Source organism: Podarcis vaucheri, assembly GCF_965113315.1.
Source record: "Podarcis vaucheri genome assembly, chromosome: 17".
NCBI classification, from domain to species: Eukaryota; Metazoa; Chordata; class Lepidosauria; order Squamata; family Lacertidae; genus Podarcis; species Podarcis vaucheri.
Genome location: NC_138755.1, coordinates 5,026,028 through 5,052,330, shown reverse-complemented (window position 1 = coordinate 5,052,330; position 26,303 = coordinate 5,026,028). Strand labels below are relative to the sequence as shown.

General features: G+C 46.8%; 1 protein-coding gene across 3 annotated transcripts; it reads right to left on the bottom strand.

Annotated features, from left to right (window-relative positions):
• Nucleotides 1-14: 14 nt before the first annotated feature.
• Nucleotides 15-24,233, bottom strand: LOC309522265 (uncharacterized protein). 3 transcript variants are annotated; one of them, XM_082205487.1, is made up of 10 exons: nucleotides 24,031-24,233; nucleotides 21,538-21,741; nucleotides 20,066-20,239; nucleotides 16,619-16,776; nucleotides 13,584-13,782; nucleotides 11,013-11,109; nucleotides 7,077-7,248; nucleotides 4,337-4,492; nucleotides 2,365-2,543; nucleotides 15-461 (listed from the first exon to the last, which is right to left on the bottom strand). In XM_082205487.1, exons 2-10 carry the CDS (start codon nucleotides 21,633-21,635, stop codon nucleotides 396-398), a joined length of 1,299 nt encoding a protein of 432 aa, XP_082061613.1. In that variant the 5' UTR covers nucleotides 21,636-21,741; nucleotides 24,031-24,233; the 3' UTR covers nucleotides 15-395. The 3 variants fall into 3 exon arrangements, with proteins under 3 accessions (XP_082061613.1, XP_082061612.1, XP_082061614.1); XM_082205486.1 differs by lacking the exon at nucleotides 24,031-24,233 and having other exon boundaries at nucleotides 21,538-22,416; XM_082205488.1 differs by lacking the exons at nucleotides 21,538-21,741; nucleotides 24,031-24,233 and adding an exon at nucleotides 21,045-21,204.
• Between the last annotated feature and the right edge of the window lie 2,070 nt (nucleotides 24,234-26,303).

Genomic DNA, 26,303 nt, shown 5'->3' with positions numbered 1-26,303 from the left:
ACTATGTTGGACTACAACTCCCATCATCCCTGAGCTCTGGCCTTGCTAGCTAGGGGTGATGGGAGTTGTAGTTCAACAACATCTGGGGACCCACAGGTTGAGAAAGGCTGCCCTAGAGTGTAATGTCACTGCCTACTGCAGGTAGCTCAGGATCTTACGGAGAGGAGTCACTCATATGCTAAGGTCCAGCAAAATTCATTCCTGCTCTCATCACTGTCCCAATTTAGGGTGTGAAGTTCCACCAAAACACACCCTAAAGTATTGTTCTTTTCCAAAATATTCCCACTCTGGCTGGAACTGAGGCTGCTAAGGTACAGAGCTGGAAGCCATAAGAGAAATCTCCCCTTCAGCTGCATAGGTCTATCCCTGGAGTCTTCTCATTCGCAAGCCCAGCTTTAATGATGGATTGGAGGGCGAGGCACTGCCAAGGATCTCTGGCTCCGAAGGCTGCACTGCAGAGCCTGCAACAAGTGAGAGATTTGGCTTAAAGTGCCCTTCTGAGCACCTTTGGTTTTGCGATCCTACTTTTTGAACTATTCTAAGACAAAAAAACAGGATTTTGGAAGCTAGAAAACTACATTACTTCCAGTGCATTGTGAGCAGCATCCGAAAGTCAAATTACGCTTAGCAGAGATGTGCTAAAAGAATACTGGACAAGGAAGCTTGTTTCTATAGCAGAACAGCATAATACGAGAGGAAGGAATGAGCAAAACATGCATAAGATTCCAGCATTGCTTCCTCTGCTGTTTAATTACCACAGCCACACACTAGATTGAAGCCTGATCATATTTGGGTCCCTGCCCCAAATGTTTAAGGGTCTCTGTACCCACAAGGTGCAGAAGTTCTATTTTGAACTGATGCCACAAGAACTTTGTTTCTCAGAATTGCACTGGACTCCCAAGTTAGAAGCTGTACTACCGGCTGCAGTAGGACTGCAGCAATGCAGTACTGTGTCAACATTTTTTTAAAGTCATCTTCTCTCAAGAACTTTAAACTGTTATATGAATCAATTAAGTTTACAAGAAGGTGATTTTGTTTTGTTTTTGTATTGGCTACCAATGCAAAATTATTGCATTGGCATGCATAATTCTAAAACCTAAAACTTAACATTTTGGCCATGAGAGGTCTGTTTGCAACAAAAAACTGCATTCCACACTGTGATGACAGACAGCATGCAGCTGGCCCTGGTCTCATGCCACCATTCCACAAAAATACACAAAAAGTACTTTTCACCCTATGGTTCCTAAGCCCCTGTGGCTTGGAATATACACACCGGGTGTGTGTGTGTTGAGTTAAGGTTTCCATGGGGGGGGGGAGATTTCAGCCTTGTACATCTCCTTCCCCTCACCCTTCCTAGAAAATCTAAATTATGCAAAGCACTGCACCATTATACTAAGTGAGAGAGAGAAGCTATGCAAGCTAATGGAAGATGAGTCCTGCTGGACTGAAGGGCTCACCTATTCCCATGCTATAACTGGGACAGGAGCTTTGAACTGTCAGCTCAGATTTGCAAAAGAACACATAAGATTCAGTCTTGTTCCTGTTTTCCTTAATTGAATAAAGGGACACATCAAAAAAATTATAGATGAAAGGAGGAATTGGGGTCGGGGGAAGTTTGTCCTCACAAACTAATCTCCCTGATAGAATTCTGCGTGTTCTCCTTGTGTCTTGGGAGCCCAATTCTTTGCCGCTTCAGCTTAACACAAGCATTCCCAAACTCTGCCCTCCAGATGCTTTGGGACTACAATTCCCATCATCCCTGACCACTGGTCCTGTTAACTAGGGATGATGGGAGTTGTAGTCCCAAAACATCTGGAGGGCTGAGTTTGGGGATGCCAGGCTTAACACCCATTCTGCTGTCAGGGCTCCCTGACAGCAGGCATGTGCACCCTGCTGCTTTGGGAAGTTTATAAAGGACAAAGAGCCCTGGACAGTTAAGTCCAGCCAAAGGTGAGCAAAAGCTCATCTTACTTTTCAGGAAGAGGGAGGATTGCTCCAGTCTCCAGTATTCTACTGGACTCCTACCCACTATTACTTTTACCCCCCCTTTTGGGGGGGTTCAGGTCCCCTCGCACATAATACCCCCACTCATGTTAGTAATAATTGATAGAATCAAAAAGGGGTTCCGAGTTCTGATGCTACCGCTTTGATTAATTAGAGCCAAAGTAAAAGGGGTTAGGGGCAAATCCTTTGAAAACCAGTTCCTAGTGCTGTGCTTGGAAACAGGAGGCTAATCCTTTCTTGTTCTCTCCCTGCCCGCCTTTGCTCGAGTCTAATCCACTTCCTCCAAGTGACCCAAAGTGGAACTTTGGTTCCCAGCTGTTGGGTTTCTATGTATATCCATAGTATATGCAGTGAACTCACCTGCTCCAGAGGTACAGGGATTGCCAGCGGCTGGGCAGCGACATTCCTAGTCCGACCGCGCTGGCGGGACCGGGAGCGTCGCGTGCGGGATGGAGAACATCGCGTGCGGGACGGAGAACGTCTCGTGCGGGATGGAGAACGCCCCCTCCGCTTGGGGCAGCTAGTCCACATTTCTTCCACTGAAAGGGAAAAAATGGCAGACTGTTGGTTGCTCCAGAAGTGATATTTAGGCAAGAGAAGCAACTTCACCCCAAAGACAGTTTCAGCGTATCCTCACAGGTGGCTTATGGTTACTATCCCTTTTGAATTGCCAAGTCACTACTTTTTCTAGTATCAGCTAGAAGTGGGATTAAAGCAGAAGATCCACAGATCACTTGTTGACAGATCTATATTACCCAGCAATATCCTTCCTTATGGCCAAGAACCTGTTATGGTGCTTACTCAAAAGCTAGTCCCATTCAGCAAAGGTCCTTTGCAACATTCATTAAAAGCTTCCTGCTTGCTGGGGTACTAGTTAACAGGAATAAAAAAAAAGGGCAGACCCAGCAAGCAGGAAATTATTTAATGGCACAGGAGCCCTGAAAACCCTCAACCACATTTTTGCTGTTGACGTTGGGGGTGGCCGTCATGATGCTGCTCAGATGTTATTGAACTCCCAACTTCCATCAGTCCAAGCCAGCATGGTCAAGCGTCAAGGATGATGGGAACTTCACTGGCATCCCTGTTCTATACCGCACAGCAGTGGTAGGGAGTCTGGTCCCCTCCCCAATTACTGTTGGACCACAACTCCCATCATCCCTGATCACTGGGAATGTTGTCTTGTGCTGCTCGAGTTGGAGTCCCAACATCAGGAGGGCCACAGGTTCCCTAGCCCTACTGCAACTGATCTTTTTGAACATGCCACGAGCCAGGTGGGTCCAGGACAAGGATACAGAAAACACGAGGGAAAGCAGGGATAATGCTGGAATGCAATGTTTTGGAACGGACAGTTTGATGCTCCACAAAAGCGAACAAACAAACATACAGCAATTCCATAGAAAGGGGCAAGTGTGGATGCAAGCTGTGTCAAAGCCAACTTGTTTTAGCTGGCAGGGTGGGAAAAACAAAAGCCTGCCACAAACCAAAAGTTAAAGCACAACATTTTAGAAATTGATAGGACATGAGTTATTGGAACAGTCTGGCTGAACAGATAGGTCTTTGCCTGGTACTGAAAAGACCACGGGAATGGTACTAGGTGAATTCTCTCTGGAAAAGCTGTTCCATAACTGGGGGCCACTATTGGAAAGGCCCTTTTCCTGGTGGTTTCATTCGTCAGGGGCAGGATTACATTAACCTGTGGGCCTCCAGATGTTACTAGACTCCAATTTCCAGTAGCCCCAGGCAGCATGGCCAATGGGAGCTGGAGTACCGCACCACCTGGAGACCCCTAGGTTCCCTACCTCAGAAGCACAGCAGCAGTAAGAGACAGCTTTCAACACAATTGTGTTTGTGGTCTGTTCTGCCTCCTAAATGCTGCTTCAACCTCCTACAAGGTAGGTTAGGCTGAGAGAGAAAAAGAAAGAATTTGGCTCAAGACCACCCAGTGAGCCTCACTGGGATGTTGGAATTTTAAAGAAACTTTTTTCTGCTTCGAGACCAGTGCTTCAGCCTCCCCCTTGCCCCAGCACACCAGCTCTCCACCTGCCACCTTCCAGTTCCTTCCTAACACAGTGGACGCTCGGTTTGCGAACATAATCCGTGCGGGAGGTACATTTGCAACTCGCAGTGTTTGCAACCCGCAGTGCTGCGTCTGTGCACACGCAGGTTGCAAATTGACGCTTTTGAGCACGCGCAAAGCATGATTTAGCGCTTCTGTGCATGCGCGACCGCCGAAACCCGGAAGTAACCTGTACTTCTGCTTTTGGCGCGTCTGTAACCCGAAAAACGCAACCTGAAGCATCTGTAACCCAAGGTATGTCTGTAAGTCACTCACTTTTCTTCTGGTCAGCCCTGCGTTCCTTTACGTCCGTTGCAGTTCTGTGCTGTGAGCAGGGCAGCAGCTTTGGGAATCCTGAGTCCGTGAATTCCTTGTTCTCTGCATTGACCTCGGAGTCCAGAAGCAGGAGCTCTGGTTTCGGCAGTAGCCTCTCTGCAAGCAGAGATCACACACAAGCTGAGCAGAAAACCTCCAAGGTCTGTGGAGTGCAAGTGTAAAACGAAGCTGCAAGCCAAGAGGCTCCTGGATCAAATATGCTGTATCACTAAGGGAACAATGAGGCTCAACGGTGTGGTGTAGTGGTTAAGAGCAGTGGACTCGTAATCTGGTGAACCGGGTTCGCTTCCCCGCTCCTCCACCTGCAGCTGCTGGGTGACCTTGGGCCAGTCACACTTCTCTGAAGTCTCTCCGTCTCACTCACCTCACAGAGTGTTTGTTGTGGGGGAGGAAGGGAAAGGAGAATGTTAGCCACTTTGAGACTCCTTCAGGTAGTGATAAAGCGGGATATCAAATCCAAACTCTTCTTCTATAACTGATCCGAAGGCAACATGGAGTTTAGGAAAGGCTACTAGAGGGTAACCCATACATAATCCACCCAGACTTGCTCTACTTTCTTCACAGCCCATTTCCTGGTCACTTCTAGAGAGGCAACCTTGCTGTTGCTGGACCTTGAGACCCTGACTCAGCACTTTTGCTAGGCAAGGGGGAAGAGGACATGGGGGGATGCTCTGTGATGGTTGCTAGGCAACTGCAGCACTCTGTTCTCCAGCCACCCCCACACCTGCTATTTGCAATGAGTTGTGTACATGCATAGGTTCCCTTTCAAAATGGAAAAATGTTCATCGCGTGAGCACCCAGACTCTTTGAGATGGGAAGGAATCAGTCACTGGGAACATCAGTGCACACTCAGGAGGAACAGAGTCAGGCCAGGTTGGCCTGGGGTCCCAGTAACAGCTTCTGCCCTTTTCTTAGCTCCCATCTGCTAAGGCACTGCTGTCCAAACTTTTTTCAAAGAGGGCCAGATTTGATGAAGTGAAGCGCTGTGAGGGCCGACTAAAGTTGTTGAGCTTTTGGGGGGTTGAAATTGTTCAGCTTTTTTAGGGTTGAAGTTGTTGGAGATTTTACTCCAGAAAATAAACTGCCACAGGGGCTGGATTGAACTGACTGGCAGGCCGGATTAGGCCCCTGTCAGAGCTGCCCAAGGTCCCAGCTCACAAAGGACCAACGCCGGTTCGTTGTTATATACAAAAGTCTTTACTGAAGTTCAGTTTCGCTTTCACAGCCACAGCGTGCAGCTCTACGTCTGAGACTCTAGACCGCTGAAGCTCCGTCTGAAGCTCCTCCCCCCAGACACCAGTTTAAGACTCTAGCCTTGCTCCACCTCTTCCTTTGCTCTTTCCTCCTCTGGGTCCGCCTGTCCGCTGGGGTTTCGCCCTTCCTAGACTCTTCTGACGCTGAGTCCCCTGAGTCTTCCCCCTGCCTCCGGCGGGCTTTAGGACCTGGTTCTCAATCCGGGTTTTCTGCTGTCCCACACGCCTGTACATTTGAACTCGGCGCGCGCGCCCAGCCGGCAACCTTCCTCCTGACCGTTACACTGCTCCTGTCACTGCTTCCCCCTTCGGGGAGGCTAGCTGGACTTGACCTCCCCTCCGTTCCCCCACTCTCCGATCGAGGCGTGGTCTGCCCTGACTCATCTTCTCTCCCTGCTGGAGGAGACGCTGGCCCTGACACATGGGACTCTTCCCCCCCACTACGCTCTGGTGGGGAAGCTGGTCCTGATCTCCCGCTGCTGCTTTGGGAGTCCCCGCTGGCCCCTTGTTTCTGGTGCGTCCCCCCTGGGACCCCCCTTGCCCTGAACATCGGCGCCTCCTTCTGGGAATCTTCTGATTCTCTGGAGAAGCTCATGGAATCTCTCGAGTCACTGTCATACTCCCCTATGCTGCCCTCAGATTCCTCCCCTTCGCTCTCCATTTCCTTCCTCCCCTGTGCCTCTGTTCCTGAGCCCCTGACAGCCCCCAAAACTGACTTTGGACATGCCTGTGGTAAGGAAAGCCTCACACGCCCTCTCCAGGTCTTATGCGAGGGAATTCAGTGCTGACAGGAGGGCCTACGGGATGGATTTTAATGGCTGGGAGAGGATATATTCATTGCCATTTATCCCTCCAGGCACCCACATGTGTGGGTTGAACAGAGTTTCAAAATCCCACTCTTGGCAGCAAAATTGAAAGCATAGGAATTAGGCTGTAATGCCTTGTTTTGAGCAACTCCAGCTATGAAGGAAGCTGGCACCCCCCTTCTTAAACCACTTAGCAAAGAATCAGGTAAGAACTTGTAAAGCAAGTTTTAAAATAAGATGTACTTACTTTATGATCATGCATTGGTTCACAGCAAAGGCAGCAAAAAAAACTATGCAGGCAAAATTCTTATATTTACTGTATACCCACTTTAGGAATACACCTTATGCTGGAGCCAGCAGAGGCATGTCCACATCCAGTGTTGATCAAAATAAGAGAGAGAGGAACAGGAAGTACTATATGCTTCTTCCTTTCCAGGAGAGGAGGGGAAGTGACATCACACAGAGCCCTCTCTACCAATTGTATTTCTCTGGTCTGAGTGTTTGCCTATCAGTGATGCAGCTCTGTGGACTTAGCCCTCTTTCATGCTGACTAGCAAGAATATGCATTTGTTTGGCTTGGTTGCTAATTTCCCAGAGAGCCCTCTCCTAAAACCACCCTACCTGTTTCTTGCAGAAGCCTCTGGATCTCTGTCCGGGTCTGCTGTAGACTTTGCAGTACCTCCTGGTTCTGTTTGGCTGGGTCTTTGTAGATCCAGATAAAATAAGTCACCACAGCGAAGCCCAGACCAGCAAAACCTCGACGGGATAGGCCCACCCAGAAGGAGATTCTCTCCTAAAGTGAAGAGAGACAAGTCAATGCAACCAGAGACACACAGATCATCATATAGTATAAGAAGGAACACAGTCCTTGAGTTCTGCCTAGAACACCAGCCTTCCCAAAGTACCTTTCCAGATCTGGGGCATTCTCATCAGCCAACTTCATCAGAACCGGCCCTAACCTTAGGGGGAGTGAGGCAGCTGCCTCCCTCGCCTCAAGCAACAGGTGTTGGGGGCAGGAAGGAGGGTATTGTGGAGCAATGCTGTGACAGCCACATGGCCTGTTCTGCACGTGGCTTGATGCCCTCAGGTATGGTGTTTGGTAGACACGGTCCTGCAGTGTTGCAGTAAGAGTCTACGGCCAGCCCAGTCAACTCTGGTAAAATGGAGGGCGGTGGAAATGCCAGCTTGTCCTTTGCCCCAAGAAGCAAAATGTCATGGGTCAGGCCTGGTCCTCATCCTGGTGAGTCAATGTAAAAGAGGACAGGGTTGCTGTGCATTTTAGTAGTTATGAGGGGTAGAAACCTGACCTACATTATTTCAAGTATCAGCTGGAAAATTAAAATTTTAAAGTAAATAATAATAAACTTGTAAAATTCACTGGTTGCTAATAGCATGAGTTACTTTTAACAATAATTAGGCACATTAGCTAGATTCAGGGGTGGCTAACCTGTGGCTCTCAGATGATGTTGGGACCCCAACTTCCATCAGCCCCAGCTGCCACAGGCAATAGTGATGAATTATGAGTGTTTTAGTTCAAGAGCATCTGGAGTTTCCCCAGCCCCAAGCAAAATGGAACCTACATTTGTGAGTTCCCAAAAGCATCTTGCCTGCCAATCTAGCCTTGATCCTACTTAGCAAGGTAGTACTTAACAAAAAATGTGGTTATTTAAGGCTGCTTAATCTGCATAATTTACACAGGTTGCAAAATCCAGTTTTTCTTGGTGGAAAATGTGGGTCACCTTGGTGCTGAATTTAGATTTTGTTTTTTGTTTTTTTTTTTAAAAAATAACAAAAAGCAGCACACACCCAGAACATACACAGCCCTTGGCCCTGTCCTCTGCTGCACTTGCTCATCTCACCATCGTCACTGGCTGCCTTCCACTGATCCAGCCAGATATACAGCTTCAAGAATTCCCTCTCCTTATTTAAACTGCAACATGCAGCCACACCTCTACAGCCCCATTTAATGCAGATTTCGTTGGCAGTGGCAAAAAACCTACTGCAATGGCCTAGGAATCTACAGCAGCCCAGCCCTTGGAATGCAAGCACAGACAGGGGTAGGGATCATGGCCAACTGTGGTCACATCTAGCTTCCACCTTCAGGAAAACCGGATAAGGTGGGATGGAGAATGGATTTAAGGATATGCTAAACAAAATGCTTATCATCACCAGAGAAGTTCTTAAAAAAAACACAACCCAAAACTTTAAGAGGTTTCTTAAAAGTGTTGCTGGATTGTTGAAAAAAAGAAAGATATGAACTGGGTTGGAGTTAATTGAACGGCAGCTTTATTATACAGGTTTTACCACAGAGTTGGTGATTCATGTATCTTGGGCATCTTTCAGGAATGTAAACAATTGGTGTGTGGGGAACCTCAGGCCCTTCCTTCTCACCTCGCTTCCTCCTCACATGATGAGTGAGCATATTAATCTCAGGACTATTATTACTCATAGAGATAACAGCATAATTTTCAGCCTGCAAGTAGATTTGGCTGGGGGCAAAGTCTTGTTGTTGGACTGTAGTCTTGCAGCAGAGGGACCAAAAGAGTTGCAATCTGTCCTCCCAACTCCCTCTTCCTCCTCCTCCATCCTTCTTGCTTATTTTTGTTGTGTTCTAACTATAATGGTTTAAAATCCAATAGCAGCAACCTGAAAGAACAGGGTGAGAGGCAGGAGGGGTGCAATTCAGTGGGACTGCCAGCATTTGGTAGCTAATATATTAGCACCTGGACCGGGTCAAGGGGACACAGCCAGGCCAGATTCGGAGGTGGGGCTAACAACAAAAATGCCTTTGTCCACCCACCCTACATAAGAACCCAGAAGTAACGGAGCGCAGAAGCGGCAAAACGCGACATGCGCAGACGTGCCGTCACGTCTTACGTTCTATTCAGGATGCGAACGGGGCTCCGGAACGGATCCTGTTCACATCCCGAGGTACCACTGTATATTGTTTTAATTCTAGCTCTTATGGTTACAGAAATGTAACTTGAGAAACAGACTTGGGGAAATAGGATCCAGTCCAAGGGCCAAATCCTTATCTCCCCCATGGGCCAAGTGTCCAAAATGTAACTTGTCATCAGTGTGCAATCAATATTTGTATCCTTGTTTTTCAGAAGAGCTCAGAAGGGGTGTTTTAACCTCTCAACAGCCGTGTGACATAGATTAGCCAAGAGAGTGTCACCTGCCCAGGGCCAAAAATGAAATGGAAAAAAAAAATAAAAAGTAAAAAAAAAGTAAAAAAAAAAATAAAATAAAATAAAAGTATGGTGTGCCTGGGGCCTGGCTTTTCAGTCCCCATAAGACAAGAATGGACAAACATCAGTTGTCCTAGATATTGCTGGATTAAAACTCCCATCGCTCCTGGCCATTGGGGCCCCACTGGCTGGGGATGAGGGGGGCTGGGCATCTAAAAGCATCCAGGTTGCCCCGTGTTTCCCATTCCTTTTGTAACCATTGCGGATGAATAATACTATCCAGATGCCCTGGAAAAAGTTTCTGCTCAGCACCTGGTGTTCACAAACCTGTCAGTTTTCAGGAACATTGGTAATGCCAGTGTAATAATTGTTGGCCTGAAACGCTGCATGCACTAAAGCTCTAGAGCCAGTGTGGTGTAGTGGTTAAGAGCGCTAGATTCGTAATCTGGAGAACCGGGTTCGTGTCTCCGCTCCTCCACATGCAGCTGCTGGGTGACCTTGGGCCAGTCACACTTCTCTGAAGTCTCTCAGCCCCACTCACCCCACAGAGTGTTTGTTGTGGGGGAGGAAGGGAAAGGAGATTGTTAGCCGCTTTGAGACTCCTTCGGGTAGTGATAAAGCGGGATATCAAATCCGAACTCTTCTTCTTCTTCTCTGTTGGGTCAGTACTCCAGTCTTTAAGGTCATCGGTGCAATGGGGAGCGCAATGGGAGATCAGGGTTCAAATCCTCACTCAGCCAAGCAGCTTGTTTGGTGACTTTGGGGGCTATTCACTGCCTCTTCACCTAGCTTTTCTCACAGGGTTGTTACGGGGAATGAATGAGGAGTGGGGAGAACCATGTATACACCACCTTGAGATCCTTGGAGGAAGAAGGTGGGACATAAATGCAATAAACAAATATAAAATAAATACCATGCTTGTTTATCTCCCGCTCCGTTTGGCAAATGTGTCACGTGCAGCAGGGGTCAGGGATAGTTTTTATTTAAAAATAAAAATGAAATGAAAAGCCAGTTTTTAGATCTTACGGCGTTGAAATAGGTGCTTGAAAATGCCTGTGAAGCCCTACCTGGCAAAGCTTGACAAGCCAGGAAGGTGGCAGGGAGAGATTTCCCCTCCCCGTCCACCTCCAGTGCGGACGCCTTCCCGTGACAAGTGTGAGGGTGACACCACAGTGTCGTGGGGAAAGGGGGGGGCTGAGGCTCCCATCAAGCCACCTACGCTTGAAGGGCGAGACGGGGCCTCAGAAGAAATCAGCATCATATCGTCACTCCAGGGGCAGCTTGTTTGGGGAGATGCACCTAGCCCTGCTCCCTCCCCTGCCCCACACTCCAACTCGGATTCCATTAGTGCAGGAAGAGGCCGTACCGTCAAGTCCTGGCCCCCGTCCCCTTCATCCATCAGAAGGCTGCAGATGACACGCTCTAGGTAAATGTTTGCTCCCACCAATGTCAGCAGAGGAAACCTGGAGACAGAAAGGGGGGGCATTAAGAGAAGGAAGTGCTTTAGGACAGCAGCGAGAATATTGATAGCCAGCTACTGGAAAGGAAATAATGTACCAACAAAAAGAGAATGGCTAAGTAAACTATGTGAGTACCTGGAGTTAGCTAAACTGACGGACTTAATAAGGTGAAAACCGAAAAACATGGTACAGAACAGTGGGATTGTTTAAATGAATACTTACATAAACAGGGCTCAACTACGAAAATTTGGTTGTGTTTAGACTAACCTTGTGCGGATCATAAAGAATGTAAAGAGTTTAATGGATTATGGAAGATCTTAAGGGATCTTAAAGGATGGAAGTGAAGAACAGAGGTAAAGGTGAACTAAATAACAAAAGACGTGTGGTTTAGGCGGTGGAAGTCTTTTTAAAATATTTTAATTAAGATTTGCATTTTACAATGTGTGTAAGAATAAATTTGGTATTGTTGTTTATGGAAAGTAGCTTTATTTTTTCTTTTCTTTTTCTTTCTTTCTTTTTTTTTGTTTGTTTCTTCTTTCTTATCTTTTTTGTGGTTTTTGTATGCTAAGTATGTAAATAATTGTGTTTCTGCAGATGTGTTTGGAAATTTGATTGTATTATTTAATAAAGTTATTTTTTTTAAAAAAGGAGGTGGGCATTTTAAGGGCTTGCCCACGCTTCTGCTCATCTCATGCCTAACAAGCACGGGGCCAAGTGGGTTTTCTTTTCCAAGAGAAAACCCACTCTTTAGCTCTAAGTCAAATGGCAATCCCAAGAAAACGTGATTTGCCCTTTCCTCTAATTAAGCGGTTTCCCCCAATGAAACCCTAAGCTTCACCAGGTCCCTGGCTTGTGCTCAAGCGGGGACTGCTATCTGGTACCCAGGGCCCAATCTTTGCCTTCTGAGAGCCTTAGCTTTCTTTTTAAAGACAGCTTGTTTCTAGCGCTTATTGTGGGGAAATAAGTTTGGAAATCGGACACCAGGCTTATGGGACCAGGGGTGCCAACTTGAATAAACTATGGGGGGCTGGAGCAGGTAAGCCCCACCCCACATAACTGATCACAAGACATGGGACATGCACACCATTTGAATGGCAATGCCCATCAACTTGCGGGGGCAGCCCAATAAAATAATTTATTGGGGAGGACGAAGGGACCTCAGCCCCTAAGAGTTGGCTCCTATGCTAGGGACAATGGACAGTTTAGGTGTGCAAAGTACACTGGTACATGCTGTCTTTCCCCCTCACCCGCTGCCACCCACACAAAACTCTAAAAACCTAAATATTAGAAACAGAATCTTGCAGTGTTTATCTATGCATAATTTATTGGTCTTGCAAGAATGTATTTAGAATCATGGGCTTTTACTAAGAGCTAGAGCTACTTAACTGCTGAACCACTGTGGGCCAGGCAAGAAATTTCAGGAAAACAGAAATCTGCGTTCTGCACAGTCAGGCCAGCGTTCCTGAACCTGTGGCTCTCCAGATGATGCCAGACTCCAGCTTCCATCATCCATGACCACCACCCATGCAAGTTGGGGATGATGTGATCTAACAACATATGCTGGGCCACAGGCTCCCCATCCCTCCTCGACTGGGTCTTGAATCTATGCTGGCGACCAAAAATGCATCACAAACAAAAGGAGGACATCTCACCATAGTGGGCAACACTGACCTGTGTGCCTTCTCAGTCTGCTACCCAATTGTTAACTGTTTATTGGCGACTAACTGCTCTCCATTCTTAAGGTTCTTGATCTTTAAAGTGGACCTTCAAGTAGAATAAGGGATCGCCAGGGGTTCATCCTGCTCCTTCCTCTACTGCAATTAGGCTTGAAAAAGAGCCAACTCTTGTTGGTCACAGCTGAAAAGAGCTTCACCCTCCCCTCCCTGGCTGTGGCTCCACCCACCAAACACACCCACCTGGCCTGCAGCAAGTAGGCTGGTCAGAAGCCTTGCAGTGGCATCAAAAGCTTTTTTCAAAGTTAATTGGGAGGGGCATTAGGGGAGAGGAGTGATATTCCTGGGGGAGGATCAACTCTCCTCCCCCTGCTAAAAATATTGGGCTTGAAAAAGTGAAAACACCTTTCTTACACCTAATTGCTGGGAGAACGGAAGAATCAATGCTTTTTTCCAGCCGGAAATCACCTGAACTCAGTTCCGGCACCTCTCAGGTGGGCATTCTAAGAGAACGTGCTGAATTCTGGCACCTCTTTTTCTAGAAAAATAGCACTGAGAAGAACATGTGTGTTTTAGCGGGATATGTTGCCAATGGCAGCTTCTCGGATTTCCAGATGTACACATAGTCCTAATAAAGTGGCCAACGCTGGGAATAAGAGGACTGTTTGAAAATGAGGTGCGCAGCAGCCCTGCCGGGAATCCTCCCATCCCATCTCTCAAGCCAGCCTCCGTGTTTTGATCAGGCTGGAGTGTCTGTCCGCCAGGGGGATCTTTTGCATCTTCCATCCACACCCATTTCCTTACCGTGCTCCTGCAGTCCGTTGGCTAGAGGTCAGCACCAGGCTGGCAGCCCCACTTAGGAGATGGAAGAAGACCGAGTAGAGAGCGCTGGATTCCCCAACGACAAAGCGGTGCAGAAATGTAACCCGGTTGAAGATCTCAGCAAAGGCTACTCGCTGCTCAAAAGCCGAATCCTGCAGTTCTTGAAAGGCCTGGCGCACTCCTGCAGAGGAGAGAGGCAAGCCAGCAAGGTGCCATCCACATTCTTCTCCCAGCTAAAACCAGAAACTAGGCGGAAACAGAACATAAGCATCCCATTTCCATTTGTTCCACTTATTATTTCCCCTCTGTAAGCCATATGTTTTGTCCCACACAGATGACACAGAGCACAGGGCATGCAGATATGTATTTATTTTAAAGTATCACTTCTTTCTCCTGCTTGCTGCAACTCTGAAAAGAAACTCTCTCACATTTTACAGTACTACCAGAGGCAGAGGCAGTGTGTTGTCAGGTGATCTTTGGTAATCTTTCGTAATACAGTGGTACCTTGGGTTACAGACGCTTCAGGTTACAGACTCTACTAACCCAGAAATAGTACCTCGGGTTAAGAACTTTGTTCTTTCCCCCCCCAAAAAATTATGAATTTTCCAACAAAATTTAGACAAACAAACAAACAAACAAACAAACATATATCTTAACTGTACTTAATCCAATCTTAATAACATTGCTGAGTGACTTCCTCGAATCCCCATAGCTGAGTTTCAGTGTATATCATTGTAACAATTTTCCAAAACCAATTTTCTCATAAAATTAATCACTTAACATCTTTCTTTCTTTTCATTTTATCTTTAAACATATTATTCTCTAACATTACATATTTAAATCCTAAGCCTATCTGGTATTTGCAAGTTTTTCCAATTAAGTTATCTTAACATATTTAGCTTCAGGATATTTGCTTCAGGGTGAGAACAGAAATCGTGCAGCAGTGGCATGGCGGCAGTGGGAGGCCCCAATAGCTAAAGTGGTGCTTCAGGTTAAGAACAGTTTCAGGTTAAGTATGGACCTCCAGAACAAATTACAGTGGTGCCCCGCAAGCCGAATGCCTCGCAAGACGGAAAACTCGCTAGACGAAAGAGTTTTCCGTTTTGGAGGTGCTTCGCAAAACGAATTTCCTATGGGCTTGCTTCGCAAAACGACAATGTCTTGTGAGTTCCTGCTGGTTCCCCCCCCCCTTTTTCTAAGCCGCTAAGCCGCTTATCAGCTGATCCGATAAGCTGATAAGCCGCTAAAAGCCGCTAATAGCGCTAATCCGCTAATCCGTCAATGGGCTTGCTTCGCAAGACGAAAAAACCGCTAGATGAAGAGAATCACAGAACGGATTCTTTTCGTCTTGCGAGGCACCACTGTAAGTACTTAACCTGAGGTACTACTGTATGCCCTGTGTGAGGCCAAAATTTGGCACCCTCCAAATGGATTTTCTCAGTTATGGCTGCAGTACACATTACTGTACAAAGGTAAGACCTCCATCCTTTGCTTTGCCCACTTTTGATTCTGGCCTCATCCACCCCTGGTATGTGGCCCCACAAAGGTTAGCATGAGGGGAGAAAGGTTCCCAACCCCTAAGATAATTCCCCCAGTATCTGCATTTATGAAAGGAGGGTTTTGTTTTTAATACTAGTGCAGCACTGGGGAATGGGTTCTGTTTCAGGAAAAGGGGGTACTAGGGCAGGGATGTCTGTGTAATGCAATAATAATAATAATAATAATAATAATAATAATAATAATAATAATATATTTATACCCTGCCCATCTGGGGTATAACTCAGGGCGGCTCCCAACCGAATATTAAAAACACAATACAGCATTAAACATTAAAAACTTCCCTAAACAGGGCTGCCTTCAGATGTCTTTTAAAAGTTAAGATAGTTGCTTATTTCCTTGACATCTGATGGGAAGGCGTTCCACAGGGTGTGCGCCACCACCAAGAAGGCCCTCCGAATGGTTCCCTGTAACCTCACTTCTCGCAGTGAAGGAATCGCCAGAAGACCCTCTACGCTGGACCTCAGCTGGACGATGGGGGTGGAGACGCTCCTTCAGGTATACAGGACCGAGGCCATTTAAGGCTTTAAAGGTCAGCACCAACACTTTGAATTGTGCTCGAAACGTACTGGGAGCCAATGTAGGACTCTCAGGACCAGTGTTATATGGTCTCAGCGGCCACTCCCAGTCACAAGTCTAGCTGCCACATTCTGGATTAATTGCAGTTTCCGAGCACCTTCAAAGGTAGCCCCATGTAGAGCACGTTGCAGTAGTCCAAGCGGAAGATAACTAGAGCATGCACCACTCTGGCGAGACAGTCCATGGGCAGATAGGGTCTCAGCCTGCGTACTAGATGAAGCTGGTAAACAGCTGCCCTGGACACAGAATTGACCTGCGCCTCCATGGACAGCTGTGAGTCCAAAATGACTCCTGGTCCTTCAGGGGCACAGTTACCCCATTCAGGACCACACCTGCCCACCCCCTGTCCCCCAAGAACAGTACTTCTGTCTTGTCAGGATTCAACCTCAATCTGTTAGCCACCATCCATCCTCCAACTGCCTCTAGACACTCACACAGGACCTTCACTGCCCTCACTGGTTCTGATTTGAAAGAGAGGTAGAGCTGGGCATCATCCGCATATTGATGAACACCCAGCCCAAACCCCCTGATGATCTCTCCCAGAGGCTTCATATAGATGTTAAATAGCATGGGGGAGAGGATGGAACCCTGAGGCACCCCATAAGTGAGAGCCCAGGGGCCTGAACACTCATCCCCCAACATCACTTTCTGGACATGGCCCAGGAGAAGGATGAGAACGCAAATAATCTAGCATAGGACTCTGGAAGCCCCTCCCCATGCTGGTGGACTCCAACTCCCATGACCAACAGTCAGGGATGATGTGAGCTGTAGTTCAGCAGTATCTTCAGGGCCATGGCACATTGTTGTACAACAACTTTTCATTTTATAATGCAGCTTTGTTTGTTTCTGAGATCATAATCCCTACCCAACTCCCAGCCTACCTTGGGAAGAGTCACGCAGCATCTGATGTAGCAGCTCCCCATCTTGCAGGATCTGCTCCTGAGAGCGCAAGGTGGCATCCTGTGCCTGGGCGATCTCTCCAGCAAGCTGATGGGTGGATTCCAGTTGGCGGGCCACAGTCTCTGAAGAGGACGTCAGCCTGGAACGGGCAGAAAAGGCAGGAACCAATTCATTATGACCAGGAACATCTTAACCACACAGCATATCCACTGTGCCAGGAAGGTGCTGAAGCCCAGATATTCTGCTCCGCGGGCAGCCTCCTTGGGTGAAGTCATTTCATTCCTTGAAGGAATCTGGCTGCAACTCTATGCACTCTGACTTGGGAATAAGGCCCACTGAACTCAGTACGACTTAATGTCTAGTTAAGCATGCATAGGAACAGAGCATTAATTTCAGAAAGGAGATTAAAAGGGTTCAAGGCCACCTGGAAGTTACAACTTCTAACCTGCCAGCCCTTCTTGGTACCATCAAGGGCTAGATACTTTATTTTTAGATTACAATGGAGGGTTAGGGCGCACAGACCCAAGCTTTCACTCCCAGATTCCACACAATAAGTTCCCTATTGTTCCTGCATCCTACTGTGTCGGCCAACCATACAGGTTCCAAGTCCATCACCCCTCCCCACCCCTCACGTTATAAAAACCCCAAAATATACTTGAGTCTTTTTGGGCAAGCCCAGAGGGCTTCGATGCCACAACCATAGTATTTTGGGCAACTTAAGGAAGCAGGAACTGTCAGATGCAGGCATTATACCAGTGGTGGGGAACTGTGGCCCCCCAGAAGTTGCTGGACTGCAACTCCCACCCTTCACTGACCATGGGTTCTGCTGGCTGGGGATGGTGGGAGTTGGCATCCAAGGGTGTATGGAGGGCCACACAGGTTCCCCAGCCCTGCCTTGTGCTTCCTTATTTTGGTGAGCTGCAATTACTCCCCAGGGGAAAAGTCAAAATACAGCACGCGGCTTTGCTCTTCCGCTCCCTGCTCCACGTCACTTGTTCTAGATTTCCACCAAGTGTCAACCAGACAAATGTTGATGTTAAGCGGATCTGATGGTCCACGCTTCCCAAATTAGACTATCCTGTCACACTGAAGCTAGCCTGCTCTGGGAAATGCTGGAATTAAGAGTGTCACTCTGGGGTAGCTCTCCCCATGTAGAACAAGTGCCCTACTTTTTGATGCTGCCGGTTCCAGTGGCTCAAATGGAAACCCAACGCTTAGCTTGCCTGCTGTCCAGCCCAGCTGCTAGTCAAGGAGCTGTCTTTGAGGAGGGAGCAGACAGGAAAGAGCACTTCATTCATACTGAGAATTGGCAACTTCTTTACCCTAACAAAGGGTTGGGAAGAGAACAAAATTAGACATACCAAAGACCTCCACCCAACCTCCTTCCCCTCCTATCCTGGTTGTCAGTCCAGGGATACTGGTAGGGTCAGGCAGCTGCCAATGCTCCAGTTAGGGCCTCCAACACTGAAGCTTCTCCTGGCTCTCCTCCTCTCTGCTGCTGAGCAATGAAAGAAGCAAGCAGAAAGAGCAGGAAACTCCCTACACATTGTCCTCTTGCATGAGTGCTGGTGCGGATTGGATGAATACAAATGGGCATATTTACCTGTTGAGACTGCAGAGTGGTTTTAAAAAGGAAGGGGGTAGGGTGAGATTTTTTTTTTTTTTTTTTTGCTATGGGCATCTGGAAAAGTTACTCCCCCCCCCCAAAAAAATTGACCCACTCTCTTTTCATCAGTTTCCTCCCACTGTAACAACTCACTCTTCCTTTCTATCTTCTTGCTTGATGTCTGGGGATGCTTCCAAAGGAGCTGCTATTGAGCATTCATCCTGATTTGCTTGCAGGAGGTTAAATGACAAGACATCAAAGCAAGTCTTATCCCAGGCTTCGCTGTGCACTTTCCCACCCCTTTCTATCTCACCAAAAGCCCAATCTTTTGGGGAGGTGAGTTTGCAGTGCAATACCTCCCAATCAACTACTGTATAGTTGTGCAATCTGAGTTTGCTGATATGTGATTGAATCCATCTTAAAGATAGTCACATGCAGGAAGTGCACTGCCTCACTGTGAACGATATTGATTCAGAGAGAGAGAGAGAGAGAAAGAGAGAGAGAGAGAGAGAGAGAAATCCTGTGTAGGTCTGCTTAGCGCACTGAGATCAGAGATATAAGAATGCATAGGATTAGCATCTTTCTAAGGGAAGAGGATAGTGAGAAAACCAGTTAGTTGGATCTGCCAGCTGTGATCTCTGGTTCCACCTACTGAACTCAACCTATTATTAGTTGCTTCTCGTGCTTCACTAGGCTAAAAGGGCATCAACCACCACTGGAAGATCAAAGCAGCACCAGGAAACACAGGACTGCATGCAAATTATGCTATGTGGACCTCCCCATACAAGTGCCTAGATGCAGTCAAGGGAAACCCCACTAACATGCTTAGTGGTTCTGCCCTCCCATGCTGTTTCATAGGAACTTGCCTTATGCAGTGGTACCTCGGGTTACAAAAACTTCAGGTTACAGACTCCGCTAACTTGGAAGTAGTACCTCAGGTTAAGAACTTTACCTCAGGATAAGAAAAGAAATTGTGTGGCGGTGGCACAGCAGCCCCATTATCAGGGGGTTGGACTCGATGGCCCTTGTGGTCTCTTCCATGATTCTATGATTAGCTAAAGTGGTACCTCAGGTTAAGAGGTTAAGAACGGTTTCAGGTTAAGAACGGACCTCCGGAACAAATTAAGTTCGTAACCAGAGGTACCACTGTACAGAGTCATTGGGCCATCTAACTTAGTATTGCCTACAGTGACTAGCAGTGCCTCTTCAGGATTACAGGTACAGTCAAACCTCAGATTCCAAATGCCTCCATTTTAGAATGTTTCGACTCCTGAATGCCAAAAACCCAGAAATAAATGCTCCGGGTTTCAAACATTTTTCAGAAGCCGAACGTCCGATGTGGCTTCTGCTGGAGTGCAGGAAGCTCCTGCAACCAATCGGAAGCCGCGCCTTGGTTGTCAAACATTTTGGAAGCTGAATGGGCTTCCGGAATGGATTATGTTCAGCAACCAAGGTTTGACTGTACAGTGGTACCTCAGGTTACAAACACTTCAGGTTACAGGTGCTTCAGGTTATAGACTTCGCTGACCCAGAAATAGTACCTTGGGTTAAGAACTTTGCTCCAGGATGAAAACAGAAATTGCGCGGTGGTGTCAGTGGGAGGCCCCATTAGCTAAAGTGGTATCTCAGGTTAAGAATAGTTTCAGGTTAAGAACGGACCTCCAGAACGAATTAAGTTCTTAACCCAAGGTACCACTGTATGGGATATTCCTCGCCTTCCCCGGAGATTGAAACTGGGAACTTCTGCATGCAAAGCATGAGCTAGAATTACCCTCCCAGGCTAGTTGCTCTCTAGAGGAAGAAAGAGTCCCATTTTCCTTACCTGTGCATGGTATCTTGGGCTCGTTGTTGCCAGGCCTCGTTGTGCAGGAAATAACAGATGCTTTGAGCATGGGTGAAGAACTCTGTGTACACCCCAAAGGCCACTGGGTCCATGTCCTGGGTGCAACCACGGATGGAGCTGCTAGGCTCACAGGGGGGAAACTTCCTCCCAGACCTGCCCAGGAGAAGACACAGAATAAGCTGAAGCTACTGGTCAGATGAAACAATGAGAACCAGTACAGCCAGCCTTGAATTATGTTGACTTGAGATCACAGACAAAACAAAGGCAAGATCCACACCAGACATTGAAAGTACATGGCTTCTCACAAAGAATCCCACAAGGAACAGTAGTTTTGTAAGGGTGCTGGGAACTGTAGTTCTGGGGGGGGGGAGGGGAACTACACCTCTCCAGATTCTTTCAGGGTAGTATCACTTTAAATGTATATTGTGGGTGTGAGCAAAAGGAAAAGGAAAAGCTCCTCTTCCATGAAGCTTTAGGTCAGGGGTCAGCAACCTAAGGACCTAGGGCTGGAGGTGGCCCCCGGAGGTTGTTTGACCAGCCCCCGAGCCGCCCCCGAACTGAATTGCCTGCTCACCAGCTGCACTAAATCAGCGCAGCGCGGCATGGGGACTCGCTTCCTCAGTGCTGTAAATCATGTCTGCGCATGTGCAGACACTGAAAATCACGGGTGCGGGCGCAATCCGGCCCACAGAGGGATCTCCGTAGGACTGATCCGGCCCAGGCAAGATAAACCTTGCCAACCCCTGCTTTTGGTTCAAGCAATGTCTCTCTTCCACTGTCACCTCCGATGAGGTACTGAAAATGATAAGAACTACAAATGTTACAGAAAACCTCTAATAAAAGCCATTAATACAAATTACTAAAAATAAAATACTGCTGTAAAGGCTCAAACCCTTCCCCACTCAACACCCAATTCCGAGCTCCACCCTGCTCTCACTCAGGGCCCAAACAAACTCACAGATCACCCCTCAAATCCCACACCACAGAGGGTTTGTGGAGCCTGCAGACATCACCTTAGACTGTCCTACTAGGGTTGATGGACAGACACCAATGTTGATGGGGCTTCCTCAGGCTGCCCACAGCTGTGCCCCATTCAGTACACAAATCAGCTGCGCATTGTGCAGTTCCAGGCTACAACAGGTTGGGCTGGGTGAGTTTGTTGAAGTAGGTTAAGCTGAGAGACTTTGGTTAGCCAAATTTCACCTAGTGGCAGGGTGAGGATCTGCTTCCTGATACCTCAAGTTCTAGGACGGGGTTTCCAAAACTGGCATTTCCAGTTGTTTTCAGACAATTCCAGTCATCCCTGACCACTGGTCCTGCTAGCTAGGGATGAAGGGAGTTGTTGTCCAAAAACAGCTGGGAATCCCTGTCCTAGGACAACACTCTAGTGATCACTCTATTACACTGGCTGTCACCAGCCCATCCCCCAAGACCCAGGTATCTGGACTCACCGCTGGAGGTGGCAATGGGCAAATTTGATTGCAATGCGGCTTTGCTGCTCCTCATCCAGCTCTCTGCACCCGGCGTCTAGCTGCCCTAAGGCTCCCATCCAACAAGTGCCATAGCGGGGGTGTCGAGCCAGTTCACGGGCCTGTTGCAGGCGGGTCCTTCCTTGAGACAGAAGCTCAGGATTGGGAGACACCAGCGCCCCAAGACTGGGACAGAAATAAGTTATACAAAGAACAACCGAAAAGCCCAGCATGACTATCCTTGTGGAATGTAACTGGTGAGATGGGAGGAGATTGCCTGCTGTAAGCCCAGCGGATAAAGATTCGGGTGATAGGTTAACTTCCCAGGGTGGAAGTATGGAAGCATTTAAATGTCCTGTAGATTTGTCCTTGTGGGGTGGAGGAAACAGTAAGTCATGTGGTGTGGGATTGGCTGCGATACAGAGATGAAAGGGAACTTCTCCCTTGTAAACTTACATTTAAAGCAGTATCATACCACTTTAAACAGTCATGGCTTCCCCCAAGGAATCATGGGTGCTGAGACGGGTTTGTTTGTTTGTTGTATAATATTTCATTGTTGTCAATATCAAGTACAGCATTTATTTATTTTACAATAGCAAGAATACATTAAGTTATAACTCACTTTAAAACTGGTGAGAACAAAAACAAAAAACTGGTGAGAACAACATAAAAAGGTAAAGGTAAAGGATCCCTGACAGTTAAGTCCAGTTGTGAATGACTCTGGGGTTGCGGCGCTCATCTCGCTTTACTGGCCGAGGGAGCCAATGTTTGTCCACAGACAGTTTTTCCGGGTCATGTGGCCAGCATGACTAAGCCACTTCTGGCAAACCACAGCAGTGCACGGAAACACCATTTAGCTTCCTGTCGGAGCGGTACCTATTTATCTACTTGCACTTTGGGGCATGCTTTTGAACTGCTAGGTTGGCAGGAGCAGGGACCGAGCAATGGGAGCTCACCCCGTCGCGGGGATTCAAACTGCGACCTTCCAATTGATCGGCAAGCCCAAGGCTCAGTGGTTTACACCACAGCGCCACCCGTGTCCCGAGAGAACAAACATACCCCCCCAAACCCCCCAAAATCCAAGTGGCTCAAATCCAGGTGAAAAAGACCAATAGCAAACCAAAATAAATGAGACCACATAGAGGAGGGGAATTGAGATGGGAAAGCAAATTATCTCTGCAATACGCTAGAAACAAATAGAATAATGAGGGGTTTTTTATATATTCTTGTTGGCATTTGTGATGCAGGTATTCAAAATTGAAATACATTTGTCAGTTTTTGAAACACCATGAAGAACTCTTAATTTGTGTGTCATTTCCTGCCATAAAAGCTAATTACAACACCTTGTGAAACCAGTATTATAAGGTTTCACCTTGCAACTTTCAATCTTTTCTCATTCTCTACTGGACTGCTATCAATAGATGGACAATCAGAAATTTGTCCTTGATGCCTTCTTCAGAGAAAGGTGCTGAGCATTGTTAGGAGACCTCTAGGCCCTCACAGGGAATTCCCAGAGCTTGCTGTTAAACCACTTTGAGAATTGTAGCTCTGTGAGGGGACCAAAGGTTTCCTAACTTTAAATGAATTAAAATCTCCAGGGCCTGATGAGCTGCATCCAATGTTACTAAAGGACCTTGTGGGTATAATCTCAGAGCCTCTGCCTATAATCTCTGAGAAGTCTTGGAGAACAGGTGAGGTTCCTGCATACGGGGAAGAAAGAAGACCCAGGGAACTACTGACCAGTGAGCTTGATATCGATACCAGGAAAGGTCTTCCAACAGAGTCTGTGAGCACTTAGAAAAGGATGCTGTGATTACTAAGACCTAGCATGGCTTTCTCAAAAACAAGTGGCCACCTGTCACGGATGTTTCAACTGAGATTTCTGCATTGCAGCAAGTTGGAGTAAATGGCCCCTGGCGTCCCATCCAACCCTACATTTTTTTATTCTAACAACGCTCAACACGCTTAACCAAGCTACATTTTCCAGGATTTTATGGTGGAGGATGTGCTTGCTTAAAGTGGTATGCTACTGCTTTAAATGTATAGTGCAAATGGAGTCTTAGTGACTTGAGCATTATAAACTCGTATTTTGGAGCTGCCCTCTGGGACAAAACTCTCTGTGGTCTGGTGTTTTTGTGAGACACTACCTTCATTAATAATTACAGTTGTGGAGTAACAACATTATAAGAGTAGGTATGGTGGAAACAGGGCTCTCCTATGGCCTTGCAATGCCATGATGCTCTGAGATTTTTCTGTGTTTCACTCACTCACTGATTTAGGTCACAGAATATTTGCAAGTAGTGTCTCTGAATTACATGGGGCTCATACCCACCCCCGGGTCATAATGCAATGACATCTGCATTCATGGGTCTCTGAATATCATAATCTCTTTATATGAGATATTATACTGTTGATATTGTATTAATAAAACACCCAACTTCAAACAGTTGACAGACTGTTCAATCCTATACATACATTTTCAGAAGTTAAGTCCCATTTTAATCAATGGAGCTTACTTCTAGGAGAGTGGATACAGGATCACAGCCTGGTTCACCTCTGCAATGGTGCATGTAAATACATTTGCTGTTTCTTGGTCCCTTCACACACTCGCCCTAAAACACAAAATACTGTTGAAGTGCATAGAGGATAGAGAAGGGAAAGGATGCTCACATTTTGTATTTCCCTGGTTCAGATGGTGTCTGTTGCCCCCTACTGGCCCGAGGTGAGATATTGTAACCCCCAGCCCAGCCCCCTCTTTTTAAAAGCAGCTCCCACAAGCCAAGTAGGGCCAGGCATTGTATGGTATTAATTAGGATGGGTGGTGCAAGACCTCATTGGATCTTGTGAACTCTTCAGCTCCCGCACAGATGCAATGCTTGGGGCAAGTGGTAGAACATGGGAGGTGTGCTCTGCTTTTTCCTGGTATGAACGGCAGAAAGGTACAGTGATACCTTGGTTTACAACCATAATCTGTTCCGGAGGTCCAGTTGTAAACCAAAACAGGTTGTAACCCAAGGCGTGCTTTCGCTAATGGGGCCTCCCCCCAAAAAAAAGTTGTAATAAAAAAAATGGGTTGTAATCCAAAAAAATGGACACACGCTTCAGGGTTTGACATGGTTGTAATCCAAAACGGTTGCAAACCAAGGTACCACTGTAATGCCATTCCCACCCCACCCCCACCCCACTGCATCACACCAAAAATAAAATTGAGAGAGCTTGGAGAAGGAAGATTCTTTGCCTTCTGCTTTAGCTCCAAGGGGTTATTCAGAAGCAACTCTATCTGGGGCCTCTTGTCCCTTGAGCTTGCTCTTCCCCTCCTCCCTTCCAGTATCTCTTTCCTTTTGTGCCGGTCTTTTAGGTTGTACACCAGAGGGCAGAGGCTGTCATATCACTGTTGCCTATAGAGTTGCTTCTGGAGACTTCTCTGCTGAACATCAGGATAAGAAAAAGCTTTAAATTAATGTAGCAAATTGTGCACTCCCAGTGAACACCATCAGATTTTCCTTCTGAACAAACATGCATGGGATGAAGTTAGGTTATGGAATACTGCATTCGGAAGCAGTATCTGGGTGGAAATCGTAGAAATATCCAGGAAAATCTGGACGTATGGCAATCCACGTCAGCAGTGCCATTTTTGGCAATTTCCCATAAAAATAGCTCAAAAATGCCATATTTTTATTTTGCATTTTTGCCCCCAAAAGCTCAACTTTGGGCAAAACTAAAAAAGCTTAACAACTTTTCTGTCCGGATTTTCACTGTTTGAAATATGGCAACCCATGGCATGTGTGTTGAAGGCACAAATCCCTTTTCTTTAACACTGGGAGGGTTGCTTTACCAGGGTTTGTAGCTTATTTTCTGAGAGGTCAGTGGTGCAGCTGTGTGCTTTTCCACTCTGGACTCAAAGGTGCTTTAGATGGCAATGTGTGTATTACTTCAAAATGTGGTAAGCCAGTCCTCCTGTGGGCAGGAGTTCTTCCTCTCATTCTGTTGAGCAGAGCCCTGGACTTCCGCCCCAAAGTGTAACCCTGACAGCATCACAATCCTGACAGTGAATGCCTATGTACATCTGCTCAGAAGTTAAGTCTCCTTGAGTTCAGTGGGACTTTCTCCTGTGTAGGTTTGTATAGAATTGCGACTTTAAGCATGCATAAGCGCAATATTTATAGCCTGCCATACCCCAAAGGATCAAGGCAAGTCAAAAGAACAAAACTGCACAGAATCAGGCTTGATTAAATTAAAGGAACTAGGAAAAGTAGAATATTTTCCTATTCCGTTTAATTAGATGGAAGGCTTCCATTCTGTCCTGGTAATAGAAATAACTTTTGGTATCTTTTTCAGAAATGGTGCCCCTAACCTCAGACAGAAATTGAACAAATATACTCTGACACAGTTTGCATTCATTTTCAAGGGTCTTGTGCAAGAGAACTTCCTGACAGATTGTGCTCCACGATTCCACCACTGCCTACAGGTCTCATATGGTTGCATATATTGCCTCTGGCTCCTGAAGCTCCACAAATAGTCACTTTTTTCTTTTTTTTACTCTTCTGAATTAAAAGGGAATTTCACAAGTATACTGTATACTTAAAATAATTCCACAGAAGAGGAACAGCTTGTTTATTGGTTTTTCCGCAAAGATTATTCTCACAAAAGTTATTCTCGTTTCTATAACTGGTGTATTTAGTTGATGTTAAAGTGACAGGCAACTCTGCATTAAGGAGCTACGTAATTTAGGCACGTCTAAAGTCTTG